Consider the following 21,126-nt stretch of genomic DNA (forward strand, 5'->3'; position numbering starts at 1 on the left):
TCATTTGTTGGAAATGTCTAAAGGTTTTTTCCAGCTGTCTTCATGAGGGATGTTGGTCTAGTTTTCTCCCTCCCGATTTTGGTATCAGGATGATAGTTGGGAAGTTGTTTAGGAAGAACACTTTTTTGTCTTTAGTTCTCTGCTACAAGACTGCTTTACCATTTTTAAGATTTATTTATTTATTTATTCATGATAGACATAGAGAGAGAGAGAGAGAGAGGCAGAGACACAGGCAGAGGGAGAAGCAGGCTCCATGCTGGGAGCCCAACGTGGGACTCAATCCCGGGACTCCAGGATCACGCCCTGGGCCAAAGGCAGGCGCCAAACCGCTGAGCCACCCAGGGATCCCAAGACTGCTTTACTTTTGACACCCTGTTGACCAAATGTTAGGGGCTTCCCTGTACTAGTTGGCTGTCCTACCATTTCACCCAAGTCTGACACTGGCTACCTGGAGATAGTGTCAGAAGCCATGGTTAAGGTCGCACAAGACTGTCCCTGATTTTAGATGCCAATCACAAGTCCAGGATGTCACCTGTGCTTCTGACCCACTGGCTGGCTCCCTCGTTGGGTTTAATCATTTGCTGGAGGAACTCACAGAGCTCAGGAAAACAGTTTACTTACTAGATGACCAGTTTGTGTGTAAATAAAGAAGATTAATTCAAGAACAACAATAGGAGAGATGCATGAGACAGGTCTGGGAGAGGATGCAGAGCACCTACACATTCACCAACCTAAAAGCTCTCTGACCTGCCCTCTTGGGGTTGTATGGAGACTTTACTATGTAGTAAAGCCATGAACCATGATTGGTTCAGCCACTGCCAATTATTTCCACTTCCAGCTCTTCACCTCTCCCCAGAGGTGGAGTGGAGGTTGGGGTTGAAAGTTTGACCACCTGATCACATCATAGATTTCCTAGCAACCAGCCCCATCCTTAGGGGCTTCTCAAAATCACCTCCATAACATACACTCAGGAGTGGCTGAAAGGGGTTTATGGTGTGAGTAACAGAAGATACCCATCTCACATTTATCACTGTGAGGCTTCAGGGGCTGGCAGCAAAAGAGCCCTTGTCACTGGGAATTACAGAAGTTTTAGGGGCCATGTTCTGGGAACCATAAACGGAAATGGAAACATGTATTTCTTATTTTAAAATCACAACATCACAGAAGTATTCACTCATTTTCAATGTTCTAGAAGAGTTTGTACAGAGAGGATATTATTTCTTTCCTAAACATTAGGTAGAATTCTCCTGTGGGACCATCTGGACCTGAAGTTTTCTTTGTGGGAAGATTTTTAAGTTCAAAATAGAGGTGGAGCTACTGTGGTTATCTGCTTCTTCTTGAGTGGGATCAAGTAGTTTAGAAACTTTAAGAAATGTGTGCATTGTATCTGAGTTGTCAGATGGGTTGACATCCAGTTATTCATTAATTACATCTTACTACCTTTTCAATACTGTAGGATCTGTGGTGATGTCACCTCTCCCATGCCTGATCCGGATATGGATAATTGTCTTGTCTTTTTCTTTTTTCTTCTTTTGGCTGATCAGTCTAGCTGAAAGCTTATCAATTTTATTGATCTCCAAGAATAAGCTGTTGCTCATGTATTCTCTATTAAATTTGGGTTTTCTATCGCACTAATTTCTAGTCTTTATTATTCCCTTTCTTCTGCTTACATTGGGTTTCATTTGCTTTTCTCTTTCTGGTTCTTAAGGTAAAAGCTGAGAACAGTGATGTGAGACCTTTCTTATTCTGTGATATTCGCACTCTGGTATTATAATTCCCTCCATGTACTACTTCACCTGTACCTCACAAATGTCAATAGGTCATTTTCCCTTTTTTATCTAGTTTTAAATACTTTCTAATTTCCTTTTGATTTCTACTTTGAAGATGGGTTATTTAGAAGTGTGTTGTTTAGTTTGTAAATTATTGTAAATCGGGATGCCTGGGTGACTCAGTGGTTGAGTGTCTGCCTTCGGTTCAGGGCATGATTCTGGGGTCCGGGATGGAGTCCTGCATTGGGCTCCCTGCGAGGAGCCTGCTTCTGCCTCTGCCTATGTCTGCCTCTCTCTGTGTATCTCTCATGAATTAATAAATGAAATCTTTTTAAAAATTATTGGAAATCTTCTAGATAATCTCCTATTAGCGATTTCTACCTTAATTTCATTGTTGTCAGAGAGCAGGTTTTTATGATATAAGGTTTTGATTGTACCGAGACTTGTTTTGTGATTCAAAATAAGTAAATGTTACTTCTAGGGCTAAGATACCTTCTAAGTCACAGGTTGGCACAGCCAAGGGGATAGATAGAGCTGCTGCCTTAGCACGTTGTGTGTTTAAGTCTTCAGCTAGAGGGCCTGGCACATGGCTAGTGCTCACTAGGCATTACTGGCTAATGTTCTACTTTATGGGGAAAGCAGGAGAAGGTAACAAGTTCAGATCTGAAAAGGAAAGTTTGGGGAACCTGCAAGATGGAGGCTGGAGAGGAGAGCCCCATTGGCCATTGGGGTTTGGGTGTGGGGCTCAGCAGCAGAGAATCTGTGGGGGCTGATGTGGTTGCATGGGACCTGAGGGCAAGGATGGGCATGAAGTCACCAGACTAGACAGGACATCTCCCAACACCTCAATGGCAGCTTGGAGGAGAGAGGCAACTCTAGGCCTGTGAGCACATGGGATGGATCCTGTTGCTTTCTGCTCCTGGGAGGAATTTGGCTCCCACCCGGTGCCTCAGGGAGGGCAGAGGCTTTCATAACAGCTCTAACAGAGTCCTATAATGTTTTGTTCTCAGACTGGAAGAAGCGTTTCATTGGCATACGGATGCGGACCATCACACCTAGGTGAGTGTCTGAGGATGCAGCCCTGATGTCCCTCCATCTTCATCCCTCACCTTAGCTCTCCTCCCAGACCTTGCCCAGGTGTGCTCAGCCACCTGCAAGTGTTCCACTGGGCCATACAGAGTCAGACTCCCAAGTCTCTGCTTAGGCCAAACCTCTGCCTGCAATGCCTTTTCCTCCTTTGTCTAATGGGTTCCTTCAGCCCCCTGAGGACTCACAAATTACCACAAACTTGGTGCCTTAAGACAATAGGAATCCATTCTTTGGAAGATCTGAATGCCAGTAGTCCAAAATCAGGGTGCCAGCAAGTCTGTGCTCCCACTGAAGGTTCTGTGGAGAGAGTCCTCCCCTGCTTCTCGGGGCTCCAGATGTTTCTTAGTTTGCAGCCACATCACCCCAATCTCTACCTCTATCCTCATGTGGCCTCCTCTGTGTATCTGTGTCCAAATATCCCCCTTCTTTCTCTTATAAAAGCACCAGCCCTTGGATTTAGGTCCCACCCTAAGTCAAGGTGACCCTATCTAGAGATCCTTAACCAATGAGATCTTTAGAGACCCTATTTCTAAACAAAGTCACATTCTAAGGTTCTGAGTGGGCATGAATTTTTGGGAGGCACTGTTCTATTCCACATGCCACTCAAGTGGGAGGAGTACCACCTCTACTCCCTGCAAACCTGTGCTTCCCTTCCAAGCATTACACTGGTCTCATGGGCTGGAATTGCCTGTTTGTGCCCTGTCCCCTCAACTTTGAACCTGAGCTCCTTGGGAGTGAGAACTGTGTTCCAATCATCAGTACCACATATGCAGCAGAGTAGGTGGCTGGAAACACTGATAGTGAAATAAAGGGTGCGGTGGGTAAAGAAAAGGAGAGAGGGAGGGAAAGAAGGGAAGCAGAGAGAGAAAAATATACAAAGTCAAGTCCAAGAATTTGAAGAAGGAGGTCACTGCATTGAGGGCTCTGGGGAGAACTAAAGCATGCTCAACTGACTATACCCTCAAACCTATGCAGCCTCTAAAATGATCATTCTTCCCAGTTCATCAACTGTTAATCTAGGGATTAAATCTGGAAGCCATTTGTAATCAAAACCAATATACCAATTTATCTAAATGTGTTCTTTCTTTCTCTCTTTCATCCACCCATCCATCACACCATTTGTCCATCCATCACATCATCCTTTGATCAGTCTGTCACACTACCCATCTGTCTATTCATCCATCACACATCCATCCATCCATTCATCCATCCATCATCATTCCATCAATCTATCACACCGTCCATCCGTCCATCACACCATCCCTCCATCTATCCATCACACATCCCTCCATAATACCATCCTTCCATCCATCTATCACACCACCTGTCCAGTCTTCTGTCTATCCAGTCCATGACTCACTCATTGCTCATCCTTCATCTATCCGTTTATTCATCATTCCTTCCATCCATCCATTTTCTCATCCATTCTTCTACCTTTCCTTCCTTCCTCTCATACCTCATCCCGCCCACCCTCCCAACTATCCATCACCTTCCCCTGTCTACACTTCTAACCATCCATCTTCAGTAAACTTTCTCTTGAGGAGCCCATGTCGAGTGGGGGACACTGAGAAGAACCAGTGACAACCCGGAGTGGTCAGTGGTGGGACAGAGCAGTGCCGAGATTTAAAGGAGATGCCTCCTCTGGCCCAGGTGGGGGGGGGGGAACGGTGGGGGCAGCTTTCTGCCAAGGAGTCAGTTTAGAGGCTCAGGAGAAATGCATTAATGGTGGAACTACCTTTTCAGTTTGGTGGAAGAACTAAAGGCCAGCAATCCAGACTTCCCATCAGTCAGCAGTGGAATTTATGTGCAAGAGGTTGTTCCAAACTCACCTTCTCAGAGGTAGGTTGTACTACGGGAAGCAGGGAAGCCAGACTGGAGGAAAGCAGACACCCTGGAGGGTGGAGTTGGGTGGGCACGAGGCCTAGGGTGGGCCCACTTCAGCGATCTTGCATAACCTTGAGCTCCCGGCACATGACATGGCATGGAAGTGGCAGGTGGCATTCTAGCCTATCATCTAAGCCAGGGGCAGGCTGGAGAGATGAAGTACCCTGTAGAGCATTGGCACTGCCCTTCCATGGCTGGGCACGTCCTTTCCTTTGGGTCAGGAGAGACAGAGTAGTGGAGACCCCTCAGAGCTCAAACCCCAATCCAGCCTACCTCCCACCAGCCCGCTGGGCCCACCTGGGTCTTCCTAGGCCTATTTCCTCATCTACAAAATGGAAACAATTGGGCCTACTCTTTCTCCTCTGAGGAGACCTTGTCCAGACCAAATGAGACAAAGCATTATTTTCTTTGAAACCTCTAAGTACCAGAAAAATATTGACTTTCTGCAACACCAGGAGCCAAGGCAACTAGTGTAGTGCAGGTACCACATGCTTGTATGGCCCATGTAGGGCCCAGAAGGAATCTGAGCAAGCCCTTTCCCTCCTTTGCCACAGGTCACCAGTCAGTACAGTGGGTGGGCTGCATCCAGTCAGTGGTCTAAATGGTAATCCCTGGAGCTGGAGGTCATTCACATGGGGTCTGTGAGGGACGAGGGCAAGGTGTGGAATGGAGGGGAGCCAGACAGGCAGGCCTCCAGCCCCACAGGGCCCCTTCAGCCAAACAGGACCTCTCTTCCTGTTTGCTGTGCTGTGCTGCTTCAGCGGCTGTGCAGGAAGTTGTGGACCCTGTAGCGCATGGGCTCAGTCCACAGCTGGCCTGCAATAGAAGTTGTTGGAACATAGATCCATGAAACCAAAGAATTACCACCAAACTGAGGGTTTCAGCAGTTACCAGGAGTGGCCACAGGCAGGCCGCCTCAAGAGCCAAAGTGATGGGATCAGTAGCAAGGGTGGCTGCTGCTGACCAAGGCTACCTAATCTGTTAGCCCTCACTGCAGCCTGGACCTCGAAATCTGCAGGTGTGTTCCCACATAGGACTGCAGATGTGGAAACTGCAGTCAAAGGGGCCAAGTGTCTGACCTGTGGCAGCCCAGCTAAAAGAACTGCACCCAGAACTTGAACCCAGGCCCTCGTGATTAGAGAAGAAGCCAGCTCACAAAACACAAGCCATTGTAGGACATTGGTTTCCACCTGGTGTAGGAACCTTGGAGTCAGGACACTATTCTTACTGGTTGAAATGATTTTTCTTAAACTGCCTCTGTTCACCTGATTGTCCCCCAAATAGGGTCTGGGTCCCGGGGGTGGGGGGAACATGCAGTAACTGGGTGTCTCTCCATTGGCAGAGGGGGCATCCAAGATGGCGACATCATCGTCAAGGTCAACGGGCGCCCTCTGGCGGACTCAAGTGAGCTGCAGGAGGCTGTCCTGACGGAGTCCCCTCTGCTGCTGGAGGTGCGGCGGGGGAATGATGACATCCTGTTCAGCATCTCTCCGGAGGTGGTTCTGTGAGGGTGGGGCCCCCTCCCCACATTGCCGAGTGCCAGAGCCTGCAGCCTGGGACGGGTGCCAGCTGAGAGGTCCCATCCAGAGCCACGGCCTCCCACGGGGTCAGGACGAAGGACCACAGACGGTCCTCAGTAGAGCCAGTGGCCTCCTCCTGGCCATCCAGGGGCAGAGCCGCAGGCAGGGCTTGGCCAGGGACCCACCTCAGCCTCAGGAAGGTTGACTTCTATGTGATCATGCCATGGGGACAGCTGGATGCCTCCCTTGTACAGATGCTCCTGAAGGCCACCTTCCAAGAGCCCAGGATATCCAGAACACTCCTCTGGAGTTCCCTTACAGCTCCCACCCTCCCTTCTACACCCCTGCCTTTACACCTGTCCAACCTCTGTCTGAATGCCCAGGCTGCTCCTACCCCATCTCCCCTCCCACTCACCTGCTCAGGTCAGTTCCCGAGCCTGTCCTCCCCGAGAAAGGCCTCTCATCCCCCGCACCAGACACCACAGTGTCCACCACATTGAATGACCTGGGCTGTTGCTCCGCCAGCTTGGAGGCCCTGGAGGGTGGCCGTGTCTGACTCCCTTCGGGAGTCAAGTGTGGGGACCTGGCCCAGATTGGTCCCGAGGGTACCCTGGCTTCTCATCTGTGATGAGGGTACCCTGTGGCTTCCCAGGGGGGAGAGAGCCTGGCCAGGAACAAAGTGCCTGACACCCTCTGGAAGGCCACCTGTCCTCCTGAAGGTGACCATGGGGCAGGGGGCAGAGGAAGCCCCCTGACAAGGGGAGGGGTGACGAGGACTGAGCCGGCTTCGCCTCCCCTGTGCTGTTCTGCAAGGGGCAGTCGACTCCTGGAATCACCCACCAGAGCGGCTGGGGAGCGCGCGTCATGTGTCGAGGTGTATTTGTGAGCTTCGCTGTACAGTGGATTCCCCTGTATGCTTGTACTGTATGTTTCTCTACTGTATGAAAATTAAAGTTTACAAGCACATGGTCCTCAGCCCGCGGGTACTAAGGGTAGCCCACCCCGCCAGCCACAGCTTCTCTTGGATCTGGAGCTGATTTTCCAGTCAGCCGAAGGCCTGGGAACACCCAGGCCCTGGGGCATAGGGCTGCTCCCCACTTGCTCCTAGTCTGTGGTCTCAGGCAAGTCGTCTCCCTGCCCCTGCCTCGTCCTCAACCCAGGTGCGGAGGAACACCGATACCACTGTCCCCGAGGCCAGGGGGCGGAGCACTTGGAAGGGTACCTGGCTTACTGTGAGCCCAGCTGAGCCAGGCTAGTGTGCCAGTCCTAAAGCTTCTCTGTATCTGCTCCACATCACCCTTGCTTCAGACCCACCAGTGATGGGGAAACGAGGCAGGAAGAGACAAAGCAGATTGCCCAGGGATGCAGCAGAGGCAGGGGGTGGGGGGCTCCGAGCAGGGTATAGAGCCATGAGTTGCCCAGGGCAGGCCCCCCCGAGTAATAAGCGGGGGGCCCCAGGGTGAGGTGAGCAAGCTGGGTGCCCAGCTGATCTGAGAGGGAGGGGCCAAGGCCTGGGTTCTGGACCGCCCCGGTCCCAGCCTTGCAGGGCGGCAGGGCTTGCCCAGCTGGCCTCTGGGCGGCTGTGTAACTGCTGGACACCTTCTCCCTAGGGAGGAGTGAACAACTGCAGGACTTCAAGCCCTTCCAGGCTCTGAGATCCTGAGGCTCGACAGGTCCAGATTTAAATAAGCCCACCATGGGGCACTTTTAGAAGATGGCCCCAGGTGGCTGTGGCCTTAGGGCGCCGTGGGAATTCTGGTTGGTACCTAAAGGGACTCATGAGACAGGCACACCAGGCATTGGTGATGCTGGATGCAGCTGGCTGTGCACTGTGGCCAGCCAACTAGATGGAGAGAATCAGACCAAAGAGCACCTGGCACCCACCCTGGGAAAGGACCAGAAACTATTGCAAGCAGCTGTGAGTGAGGACGCCGTGATCTGCTTCAACAGCCCGGTTTTGCAATCCTTGGGCTCTGATTACCACGTGTACTGAGCACCGCTCCCCACACCCAGGCCACACGGGGGCCCTGGGTCTCCTCTGCGGGAAACAAGGTCCTGGTGCCCAGGCTGCCCTGCATGAGGCTGAGCTGGAGAAAACCCTCAGGCCAAGGGCAGACGGCCACGGACACTCAAGGGACCGCCAACGGCCAGCCCAGGACTGTCCCTTGCAGCTGCAGGACACCTCAAAGGTGGTGGGGGATCTCGAGCATTTCAGGGACTTTGTCCCAAGGTCTGGGCCTTGGATAGATCACACTTCCTGAACACGGCCTCCCAGGAGCACCCATGGCAGCCAGACAGCATCACCCCTTCCCCACCACTGCACCCCAAAACCCTTGAGTCTGGAGAGGGTGAAAGGAAGGGGACAGAGGCAGGGCACAGCAAGGGGGTGGCCACTGCCAGGAGAAACCCGGGGCTCGGCCAGAAGGCACCTACCTGCTTTGCTGCAGCCAACATGGAGTTAAATATCATGTAGAGGCTCCTGACTCAGGGTCTGGCCCCAACAGTGCTCCAGAATGTCACTTGGCATCCTCTCACTCTCTGCCACCGGCCCCTGGGATGACCAGGGCCATCCGCCCCCACCTCAGATCGTCCTGCTGGGAAGTGGGGGTCTCTGAGCTTGGGAGTCAGCCCGGCCTGGGCTGTGGTCTTGGCTTTGCCCCTTTCTGGCTGAGCCGTGTTGGGGACTTCAGCTCTATGCTTGGCCTGTGCTTGCCACTCCCTGGGGAGGAAGGAGCCCTCGCCTGACCCCCGCTGCCGCGGTGGGAGTGGGCTCTCTGGCGTTCAAGCCCTCTGTCCGCCAGCCGCCCAGCCTGCACCCCCACTCCACCCCCGCCCTCAGCTGAGAGGAGCTGACTTCCCCAATGCTCCTCCAGCTGCACCCGGTGAAAAACAACTTTTCCAGAGCCTGCCAGCTGCTGAGAGCTATTACGCAACCTCCAGGCCCCTGAGGCAACCCCCAGTGGCTGGGTTTGCAGCCCACCCCTCCACTATCTGACCTGGGAGCTATAAACGGGGCGCTAACAAGGGCAGCACCCTAGGAGAGGAGCACCCTGTTCCAGCCTGGGGGCCCTTGTAAATACCTGGGATCCAGGAAGGACAGGACCGGGAGGATCATTGCAGGTCCCTGGCTCCAAGCGCCCCATTGGACAGAGGCGGGAACTTCGGCCTTGAGAGTAGGGTTTGGGGTCACACGTGAGCTCACGGCTGGCCTTCCGGGGGACCAGGGCTGGGTTGGAGCAGACAGCTGCGGCTACAGCTGCAGCAGAACAAACATCCGCCGCCTGAGCGCATGGGGCTGGGCCAGGTTCTCCAGGAGGGGCAGATCCCGGGGGGCACAGCATCTTCCTCCTTCCAGGGCCCCTCCCCACACCCAAGAGGATTAGCAGATCCAGAACACAGGTCACCGAAGGTGTAAGCTCTGGAAAGGGTCAGATGCCAGGAAAAACAGCGGGGTACCTGTTGAGGCTTGAGTGGTGCCTGGGGACACCGGGGCTGGGGGCCTGCCTGCCTGCCATCATCTGCCCCAGCCCTGGGTCGATGTGGACACACCTGACCCCCGCTGCCCTGCTCTTGGTCCACATTCTTCAGGTTTTTTGGTCCATCTCTGTACTCTCTCCCTCTGCTCCACCTGCTTCTTCCAGCCTTTGCCTTATGCAAGCTGCTCCATCCACCTGAACGCTGCCCAGGCTCCCTTGTGCCTGCCTTGCTCCCTCCAATCATCTGCATCACAACCCTGGAATCAGGACATCACACACATGGCCAAAGAGACCTCATGGCCATGGTCAAGTGAAGGCTCCTGACACAGAAGGTTATCCTGGATGATCTGGGCAGCCCCTGGGGTCACAGGGTCCTGACCAGAAGGAGGCAGGAGGGTCAGAGTGGAAGATGTAGGGACAGAAGCAGAGGCTGGGGGGATGTGAGGAAGGGGCTGTGCCACAGGAAGGTTCTAGAAGCTGGAGGGAACAGCTGTTCCCTGGAGCCTCCAGGAGAAACCACACCTGCCCACACTTTGATGTTAGCGCATTGACACTGGCTCTGGTATCCTCACACAGTGGTCACACACCTCAGGCACCTCCCTGCCCCAGATGGCTGCCGTCTAGCTTCTCAGCTCCAGAGGAGACTCGGTCAGGGGTCAGGGGTGGCCAGCTAACTGTAGGGTGCCCCAGCCCACCTCCATCAATCCTCCCAGACCCACCTCCCAGCCCCTCCCAACCCTGGCCAGGTCAATGTAATAAGGACGTGATGGGCACACTTGTACACACAGCACAGGTGAGCATGCACATGGCATGGATATGTGTGCACTCATGTCATACACAGGTGTGTACATGGAACAGACATACATGTACACATGGTACACATGAATGTGCACTGCACAAATGTGAGTGTGTACACAAACACATCCGTGAAACTGTTCCGCTCTCGATTGCACCAATTTTTGGCGTGATGCACGCTTGTGGACATTTCACTCAGCACATTAGGGTTACACCTACTTTTCCTGGATTCAATTTCTTCCTCTTTTATAAATTTGTTTTTCCTTTTGGTTAAAATGTTTTCTCCAGTAAATGTTTTCACAAAGAAGTACAGGGGTGGGTGGTGAGTGAAGAGCTGACATGCTTGAAACGTTTTCATTTTTCCTAAATCATTTTTATCATGAAGTGTGACACACATACAGAAAAGTGCCCAGACCTAACACTTGAATGTACAGTTGGCCCTTGGACATCACGGGCATTAGAGGCACTGACCCCCTACACAGCCAAAATCCACATTTAACTTTGGACTCCCTGAAACATAACTACTAATAGTCCACTGTTGACCAGAAGCCTTACCAATAACAAAAAATACTGATTATCATGTATTTTGTATATTGCGTGTATCATGTACTGGATAATGAAATAAGCTAGAGAAAAAAAATGTTACTGAGAAAATCAAAAGGAAGAGAAAGCACGTTTACAGCATCTATGGAAGAAAATCCGCGTCTAAGCGGACCCTCGTAGTTCAAATCCATGTCGTTCAAGGGTCATCTGTATTCTCAGAAAGCGAACACATCACCACCTGCCAAGTCGAGAGCCAGAGCACTGACGACCCCCGCGCTGCCTCGCCCCCCCAGAGGCTCCCGAGAAGCCCCTGGTGGTAAGCACCCCTCCCGCTCCTCCGTGGCTCTACCACCTGTGCGTGCATCGCTCCGCACAAGCTGGGCTTTGCCTGCCTCTCTAACTGCTGTAAAAGGACTCTCATAGCCGCGCTCACTTGGGTCCGGCTTCTGGGCTGACAGTATGCTTGTGAGAGTCACCCATGCTGCTGCGCGCAGCAGTAGTGAGTTGATTTTCACCCCGTGTAGCCTCCTGCCCGTGTCCATCCGGTCTCCCATTACAGACACTCGGGGGGCTCTGGTGTGGGGCTGTGGCCGCCGTGCGGGCGTGCACATCTCCAAGCACATCTCCAGTGACTTGTGTGAGCGTTTCCGTTGGGTGTGTTCCTGCTAGTGAAGCTCCCAGGTCCCTGGGTGTCTGCACATTCCGTTTTGGTAGAAACACAAGCTTTCCAAAGTGGTTTTACTAATTTGTGGCAAGGTGTGTGGCCAGCCTTGAATTGGAGGCGTTCTGTGGGCCCAGAGCAGTGGCTCTTGATTTCAGTTTGCAAATCCATGACCCCTCGGAGGTCGGGCGACTTTCCAAACACTCATCGGCTGTCTGGGCATCCTTCCTTGTGTGTAGCTTTCCAGTCTGGCCAGTTAATCTCCTGATCCGCCTTCTCCTCGTCGCTGGGTAGCTCTCTTGCATACCACAGAAATGAGCTCTCTTCTGTTTTATATGCACTGGAAACACCTTCTTCCTCCCTGTGGCTTACATTTCACTCTCCAAATGGTGTCCCTTGATGAACAGAAAGGTTGGTTTTAATAGCCCCATTTACCAATCTTCTCCTTTATAGCTCGTGTCTTCATGTCTGACCTAGAAAGTGTCTTCCCGCCCCGTAGGTCCCTATCTTCCTGTTAGGTTCCCGACGCTTGATTATCTTACGTTTTACACTAGATGACTTCTGTATGTGGAGCACAGGAGAGGTCAGGTTTCATTTGCTGCATGTGGATAGATGGATAGCTAATTGTCCCATAAGCCATTTATTGGAAAGATACATCCTTTTCCTCCTTTGCCATAAACCAAGCTCCCATATGCATGTAGGTCTGTCTCTGGACCCCTTTTGCCCTATTGATCTTTCTGTGCCCAACACCACCCTATCCTAGTTATTTTAGCTTTATGACATAGTTTGTTATCCAGTGCAGTAAAGCCACCCTCCTATACTTGTCCTTCAAAAGTGCTTAAGTATCCTTGATTCTTTGTTTTTCTGCATATGTTTTAGAATAAATTTACCAAGTTCCACCCCTTGTGAATTTGGTTAGAAAGGCGATGAGTCTATAGGTCAGCTCTGAGAGAGGTGACATTCATGATATTCAGGCTTCGAATACATGAACTTGGGTGTTCGCCCACTTATTTGCATTTTCATTTTCTCCAAATAATTTATAGTTTTCTGTGTAAATAGCTTACATTTGATATTTTAAATGGTATCCTTTGATTTTTGTTTTAATTTCTGAACCTTTGCTGATATATCAACCATTTTTTTAAGATTTCTTCTTATTTTTCATCATGTTTTATACTGGCCTGTAGACAACAATCTTGCAAAAATCACTTGTTAATTCTCACAATTGATTACTTTGGATTTCCTATATATTCAATCCCATCACATATAAATAATGAGTTTTATTTCTTTCCTTTCAGTCCTAATACCTTTTACTTCTTCTTGCTCTACTGCACTGGCTAAACCTCTTATTCAATGTCATGCAGAAATAATGAGAATGGGCATCTTAATCTTGTTCCTGATCTCAAAGGGAAATCTTTCAACATTTCACCCTCAGAATAATGTTTGCTGTAGTTTTGTTGTAGTTACCCTTTGTCAGCTTAAGAAAGTTCTCTTTTATTCCTAGTTTGCTAAGGGATTTTATTATGCATGAATACTGATGTTAACAAAGTCTTTTCTGCTTCTACTAACATGATTAAATGATTCCTCCCCTATTCTGTTAATATAGGGAAATGCACTGATTTTGAAATATTTTACCGATTTTGAATTACCGGACAAAATCTAATTTTATTATGATGTCTTATCCTTTTTTATATTCTTGCTAATATTTTGCTTGAGACTTTTGTGTTCCTAAGTGCACCAGGTTTGCAATCTCCCTTTTTCCAAGGGTTCACATAGGATTTTGCTCCTAAAACAGCCTCATAATAATATGACTTGGGCAATTTCTACTCCTTTTCTCCTCTCTGGGAAAACTGGTGTAAGATTGGCATTTCTCTCCTAAATGGTGATAGAATTTAAGAATAGGCATCTATTCTTGGAATTTTGTTTGTGGGAAGGCTTAAAAAATGGGTTCAATTTCTTTAATAGCTACAAGACTAGTTTGATTTTCTATCTCTTCATGTATCAGCTTAGATAAGTTGTATTTCCCTGGGAATGTGTTCATTTCATCCAAATTTTCAGAATATTAGCCTAAAAATATTCATAATTTCCTCTTTTTATTTATTTTTTAAGTTTTACTTATTTATTTATTTTAGTAATCTCCCAAACATGGGGCTCAAACTCACAACCCTGAGATCAAGAGTTGCACACTTCACCAACTGATCCAGCCAGGCGCCCCTCCTCTTTTTATTTCTTGAATGTCTTCAGTTTCTACACTTATGTCCCCACTTTTAAAAAGATTTTATTTATTTATTTGAGAGAGAGAGAGAGAGAAGAAGCAATGGAGAGGGCAAAGGGAGAGAGAGAGAGAGAGAGAGAGAGAGAGAGAGAGAACCAGACTCCCTGCTGAGCAGGAAGCCTAATGCAGGACTTGATCCCAGGACCATGATGAGATCATGACCTGAGCCAAAGACAGATGCTTAACCCACTGTGCCACCCAGGTGCCCCCTCACTCCATTTTTACTCTTGATATCACTATTTATGTCTTCTTTCTTTCTTTCTTACTTAGTCTTGCCAGGAGGTTATAAATTTTATTACTTAAAAAACAAAAAAAAAAACCACCATTTGGTTTTGTTGATCCTTTCCGTTGTGTACTTGTTTTGTTTCCTATTTCATTCATTTCTGCTCTTACCCTTATTATTTCTTCCACTTTCCTTGTTGGGTTTAATCGACCTTCCTCTTTTTTTCAATATACACACTGGAAGGTATAACTTCCTTGTGACACAGCTTTCGCGGGATCACCCAAGTTGTTTTTCCTGGAACTCCTTTTAAGTGATACTGCACACTGTGGAGTGCAGACTCTGGAACCAGACAACCTGCATCTGAATTTTCACTTTACAACTTTCTAGCTGGGCTGCCATGGCCAGGTGACTTCTCATTCCTCAGTTTTCTCATTGTAAAAGGGAGATAATAATAATTCCCACCTGGGGATTAAATAATTAAAACACTTTACACAGTGCCTGGCACTCAAAATAAATTATTAGTTGTTACCTCTCTTATTACCCCTGTTCTCCATTTCTAAACTCAGGAAGATTTCCTTGACTTTTCCCTTCAATTTATTCTCTGTAACTTTTCCATAAATTCTTTCTTGTTCTCAGATTGCCTCTTTTATTTTTCTATAGTAGCCACTTCTTGTTCTGTGGATGCCAAATCTCTCCAGGATAGTAATTCTTATATTTTTAAGTCAACCTGTCTGAAAACAGAATGAGCTCCATTTTCTTTGAAGTCAGCTCTGCTTCTCCACCTCATTCTTTCCTCTGGCCGCTGCTGCTTCTCCTCTAATACCAGCTGGTCCTTGTTTGTCTGCCAAAACAAGTGACTTAGGGACTTGGTTAATTAGTGGAAGTGCATGGCAGCTGTGCAGGTTTCTCTGCTGAGAGAGAAGTGGGCCATGATCTGTGGGTCCTAGATGCTGTATCTCCTGGCAGGCATCACTAGGGTATGCAGGATGGGGCATCTGGGATCCTCATTTCACTGACAAAGTAAAGAGGCCTTCCTCTGGAATGCCACCCTGCCCTTGGAGACCCGATCTTGCATTTGCAGAGGAGCTGGACAGTTTCCTCTGCCACCAGGTCAGCTCACCAGCAAGCAAGCCTCCATCCCTTCACTTCCTTTCCCTCTTCTCTGCAAACCCAGGTGGCTCTCCTGGCACTCTGGGTCTCCTTTGGCCAGTTCTCTCAGCTGTGACCCCTCTGCTCCCAGGAGAGATTTGTCTCCCAGAAACTTGTTAGAATCTTCCACCTGTTTGTGGTCACTGCTCAGGCCCAAAGAGCTTTTTAAACTGCTTCACTCTGTACCTCCCTACTGTCATTTCACTGGGACTAAGAGACAGGAGGGGAGCAGAGGCACACCTGGATCCAACACTTTGGATAAAAATGTCTTTAGTTGTATTTCTAGATTTCTTTACTGAGGTTCCCCCCCTCCTTTACTGAGGGAAGCTCACCTATGGTTGCAAATCTTGGTTCTGTCAAGTGTGGTAAACTCTCTGAGCCTCAGCAGATGGAGGCTGTAATGCGTGTCCCAGAGTTGTCACAACATCCACTTGACCGTTCCCTCCAGCCTGAGTGTGTCCTGGTGGAATTAGGAAAAGCCTTCTGATCCTCTAGAAGTTTTACCACTGCTTCCCAGCAAATACAGCCATAGGTAGACAAGTCTACTCCGACCTTGTATTTGAGGGGCACTATCTAGAGGTGGGTTAACCAGAGGGTGATGAAACACATTGAGAGGTCCCAGGATCCAGCTCACAGAGCACACTGTAGACCACCAGTCCCACTTCTGGCTCTGAAAACAAAACTTTCCAAATGGACTAAGCTCTTCCCCCCTCTCCTCCTTCAGCTGACCTCTTGGCCTTCATGTAGCCATGGGGACAGCATTCTTTCAGGTGGCAAAGGGATGCCTGAATCTCGGTGGCAGAGCTTAAGCATGGCAGCTTCCCCACCACTGACCAGCATACTTGCACATTTGGAGAATGGCCCACACACAGCTTCCTCCCCACCTGCAAGGGCTGAGCTCCATGAAAACTTCCTGACAAAATAGGAGCTTAGCAAACTAGAGGCCTCTCCAGTCAAGGGGGACAAACAGGCCCTTTGTGTATTTTGCATTCACTGAAATGAAACAGTAAAGACCACCTTCTAGATAAGTAGAATGTCCATGACCTAAATCACAGTGTCACTGAGAAATAGAGTCTTTACAAACCCAGTCCTTTATGTCTGCCCTACTCCCAGCTCACCTGCTCTGTGGCTGGTAACACAGAGACCAGAGACTGTGCTTGCTCCTCTGTGACCCTCTGATACAGCCCTCCTCAGCCCTGCTTCAGGCCCACCTGGGTCCCTGAGGCAGTGCACGACTCCAGTGCTTGGGGCTCTGTGGGCAAATTCATCCCACAGTGGGGCATCCCTCACTGGGCCTGTGCCCTCCTGCCACCGAGGTAATTGTCGGGTTCTCTCAGCTTACCTGGAAGACCCTGCAGCCCCAGAACCCGGCTCACCTGCAGCTTCTCAGCCTCCTCAAGCTCTCCCACAGCTTCCCTGCAAGCCCTCTCTACCTCCACCCTGCCATCGGCTGTACCTCTGAGTTCTGTCTCCTTTTTCTGCTTGTTCTTAATAGCAATGACAAACTTGTCAGATACCAGAATTGAAATTATTGTCCTTGAGGAATAGGTGTGCAGAAATAAATACATATGGTGGAATGGTGACAAGAAGAGCTGGCAGGAGGTGAGAGTTGGGGGGACACCCAAATGCAAGCATTTACACATGCAGGGCTGAGGCTGGGTCCCCAGAGGTAAGGACGTGGGGGTGAGTGCTCTATTTGAGAGATGACCCTAGAAGCCCCGTGTTGAGTGGAGAGTTCAGATAGGGAAAGAGAGGAAGCCAAAGGATGGTGAGCCGGTCACTGACATGACACCTTTGGGAGACAATGTGAGCCATGCAGCACTGTCCACCCGAGGGGACTGGGAGCTGGGTGACTATCATCCAGCCCCCACTGTCACTGGCTAAGGGCAGCTCTGGGGGCATGTGCTGGGTGAGCACAGAGGGCAGCGCTTGAGCAGAACAGCAGGCAGCACCTGCAGTGAGACACTATCCACTCACTCCGGGATGATCATGAGGAGGCCATGCGAATGGGTACCCAGAGAACTGGCAGCATAGGGACACATCCCCAGGACAGGCAGATGCATGAGATGCTGTAGGAGGTTAGAATTTGGCACCCCTTAAAACATCTTTTAAAATCTTTTTGCTTTTTTAAAAAGATTTTATTTATTTATTCATGAGAGACACAGAGAGAGAGGCAGAGACACAGGCAGAGGGAGAAGCAGGCTCCATGCAGGGAGCCTGATGTGGGACTCAATCCCAGGACCCCGAGATCACACCCTGAGCTGAAGGCAGACGCTCAACCACTGAGCAACCCAGGTATCCCATAAAATCTTTTTGCTTTGTTGATATTTTTAATATGAAAAAAATTAATAGTGAAATTAATTCAAGTGCACAGTACAGAATAGAAAATATAACTAAACTGTGAATGTTTCTCCCAGCCCTGATACACTGTAGCATCATTCTCCTTTGAATACATGAAACTCTCCCCATGCACCATAGGCAGCCGCTGTCCTGATTTCTAGCAGCACACTGGTCATCACTTTGCCACTGGTCATCACTTTGCTGCTGTGACAGATGTGTGGGCTCAGTATTGGTGCCACTCCTCCGTGGTAAGTGGTCTTTTCTCTCTAGAGGCTTTATGATCCTCTCTTTGTCTTTGGTACTTGGGAGGAGGAAGCACTGGTGGAAGCTATAAATGGTGGGCAGAGTGTGGAACGCTTGCTGGCTGGCCCTCTGTGGAGGGGTATGTAGAACCTCACCTCCAGGCTCTGCAGCCGCCGCTTCCACAACAGCACGCCGCTTCCACACCAGTTGGAAGAAAAACTCTAGCAAATGCAGTTATCTTGCTGTTGTTTCATTTCCACTGGTGCTTGAATATCTCTTGTGTCTGGTGCCCCCAGCAGCTTTTGGCTCATCCGCCCTCTGTCCAGGTCTGTGCATCCCTTCACAGACACCCGTACCTACTGCATAGATATGGGTGTGCATGTGTGTGAATCTGTGTGCACAAAATTGCCTGCAATGGGTCTCCACATGCTCAGGGCATGCAACTCGAGAGTGCACATGCTCACAGGGCAGGTGCTCATGGGGCAGGAGCTCACAGGGCAGGAGCTCTGTGACATTCTGACACCTGCTACCACATAGATAAACCTGGAGGACATTATGCTCAGGGAAATGAATCAGTCACAGAAGGACAAATGTTGTGTCATTCTACTTATAGGAGGGCCCCAGCAGAGTCAAATGATGAAAGATCTAAATGTGAGACAAGAGTCCATCAAAATCCTAGAGGAGAACACAGGCAACACCCTTTTTGAACTTGGCCACAGTAACCTCTTGCAAGATACATCCGAAGGCAAAAGAAACAAAAGCAAAAATGAACTATTGGGACTTCATCAAGATAAGAAGCTTTTGCACAGCAAAGGATACAGTCAACAAAACTAAAAGACAACCTACAGAATGGGAGAAGATATTTGCAAATGACATATCAGATAAAGGGCTAGTTTCCAAGATCTATAAAGAACTTCTTAAACTCAACAGCAAAGAGACAAACAATCCAATCATGAAATGGGCAAAAGACATGAAGAGAAATCTCACAGAGGAAGACATGGACATGGCCAACATGCACATGAGAAAATGCTCCGCATCACTTGCCATCAGGGAAATACAAATCAAAACCACAATGAGATGCCACCTCACACCAGTGAGAATGGGGAAAATTAACAAGGCAGGAAACAACAAATGTTGGAGAGGATGTGGAGAAAAGGGAACCCTCTTGCACTGTTGGTGGGAATGTGAACTGGTGCAGCCACTCTGGAAAACTGTGTGGAGGTTCCTCAAAGAGTTAAAAATAGATCTGCCCTACGACTCAGCAATTGCACTGTTGGGGATTTACCCCAAAGATTCAGATGCAATGAAACGTCGGGACACCTGCACCCCGATGTTTCTATCAGCAATGGCCACAATAGCCAAACTGTGGAAGGAGCCTCGGTGTCCATCGAAAGATGAATGGATAAAGAAGATGTGGTTTATGTATTCAATGGAATATTACTCAGCCATTAGAAACGACAAATACCCACCATTTGCTTCAACATGGATGGAACTGGAGGGTATTATGCTGAGTGCAGTAAGTCAATCGGAGAAGGACAAACAGTGTATGGTCTCATTCATTTGGGGAATATAAATAATAGTGAAAGGGAATATAAAGGAAGGGAGAAGAAATGTGTGGGAAATATCAGAAAGGGAGACAGAACGTAAAACTCCTAACTCCGGGAAACGAACTAGGGGTGGTGGAAGGGGAGGAGGGCGGGGGGTGGGGGTGAATGGGTGACGGGCACTGAGTGGGGCACTTGAGGGGATGAGCACTGGGTGTTATTCTGTATGTTGGTAAATTGAACACCAATAAAAAATTAATTTATTTTTAAAAAAGTGTCAAATCTACAGAGGTAGAAAGTAGATGGGGGCACCAGGGACTGGCAGGGGGAGGAATGGGAAGTTAGAGCTTCATGGGGACAGAGTTCCAGCTGGGGAAGATGGAAAAGGCTCTGGGGATGGAGGATGGGGTGGCTGCACAACACTGTGAATGACCCAGACACTTAAAAATATAGTTTAGATGGGCAATTTTATGTTATGTGTATTTTACCACAATAAGATATTTTAAAGGTCAGAATGTTAAACTTTATGTATATATTTTATCCCAATTTTTTAAAATGAAAAAAGAATCTCCTCTTCACCCTGGCACATTGGTATTTTATGTAGGTAAAATAAGACAGTCTGAATTCCCCTGGCACGTGTGGAATTGGAGCCTGGTTTTTCACATCAATGAGCACAATCATCCATGGAGGCTGACCATGCACCAGCTGTACGCCAGGCGTGAGATTCCTCCCCTTAGTTTGATGCACACACCAGCCCCTGATGGGAGCATCGCCATCAGCCCCAAACTCACGCAAGAGACCAAGGCTTCACATCAAATGTCTAAAAAGTGGTAGCATATAAATTAAATCCAGGTCCCTCTGACCAACACCATCCTGCTCACTGGGCCTCAGTTTCTCAGCCAAGAAAAGCTTGGAAAAAAAAATAAATAAATAAATAAATAAATAAATAAAAAAGAAAAGCTTGGAAAAGAAAAGCTTCATTCGCTGCATTCTCGGACCTCCCATGAGTGAGAGCTGTCAGGGCTGAGTTCAAGAGATAGCAGGGAGGATCACAGAGTCCTTGTCCCCAGGGACTCCCAGTCCAGCAGGAATGGTGACTCAGTAGGATCCCTGCTGAGAAAGCACCCAACCTGGCGGGCAAGGCATGCTTCCAAGGAGGGAAGGGACGTATCTAGCCTAGCCCCTGTCCACGGGGAGCTTGCAGTAAGCAAGCTGGGGCTGATACGGTCTCTGTATCACTAAGATGGTCCAAGAGGTCCTCCCAGCTCCCACCCGATGGCTAACTTAGAGAAGTAATGATAACAGCAAAAGACTCTCTCAAGCACACTCACTTCGAGCAAGTAGGATTTGTACTCTCTCTCCCTGAGGTCTGCTGGCACCCTCGTCTGCCCCAGTAGAAAGTTGCCTTCTTACGAGATTAACGTGCTTCTGCATGCATTTTTATACTGTATTTGGGTAGGAAGCATTGACGTGTCGGGTCATCCAAGGGCTGGGCCGTAATCTGGCCTCCATCCGCTGGGAGTCAACACCTCTGCCAACAGTCCATGTCATCCACAAATAGAGCCTTTTTCTATTTTGGTGTCTCGGAGAGGGCCTGTTCATGGATGGGACCCAAGTT

The 21,126-nt window shown here is 49.1% G+C and overlaps 1 protein-coding gene across 1 annotated transcript in view; it reads left to right on the forward strand.

Annotated features, from left to right (window-relative positions):
* Window positions 1-7,228, forward strand: part of HTRA3 (HtrA serine peptidase 3) — a 30,854-nt gene extending 23,626 nt beyond the window's left edge. The window contains exons 7-9 of the mRNA XM_041753110.1: window positions 2,780-2,828; window positions 4,602-4,697; window positions 6,085-7,228. Of these exons, the coding sequence (XP_041609044.1) occupies window positions 2,780-2,828; window positions 4,602-4,697; window positions 6,085-6,250 (311 nt within the window). The 3' untranslated portion in view covers window positions 6,251-7,228. The remainder of the gene's footprint in view (window positions 1-2,779; window positions 2,829-4,601; window positions 4,698-6,084) is intronic.
* Window positions 7,229-21,126: the final 13,898 nt, after the last annotated feature.

This window comes from Vulpes lagopus, chromosome 4, assembly GCF_018345385.1.
Source record: "Vulpes lagopus strain Blue_001 chromosome 4, ASM1834538v1, whole genome shotgun sequence".
In the NCBI taxonomy this organism is placed as follows: Eukaryota; Metazoa; Chordata; class Mammalia; order Carnivora; family Canidae; genus Vulpes; species Vulpes lagopus.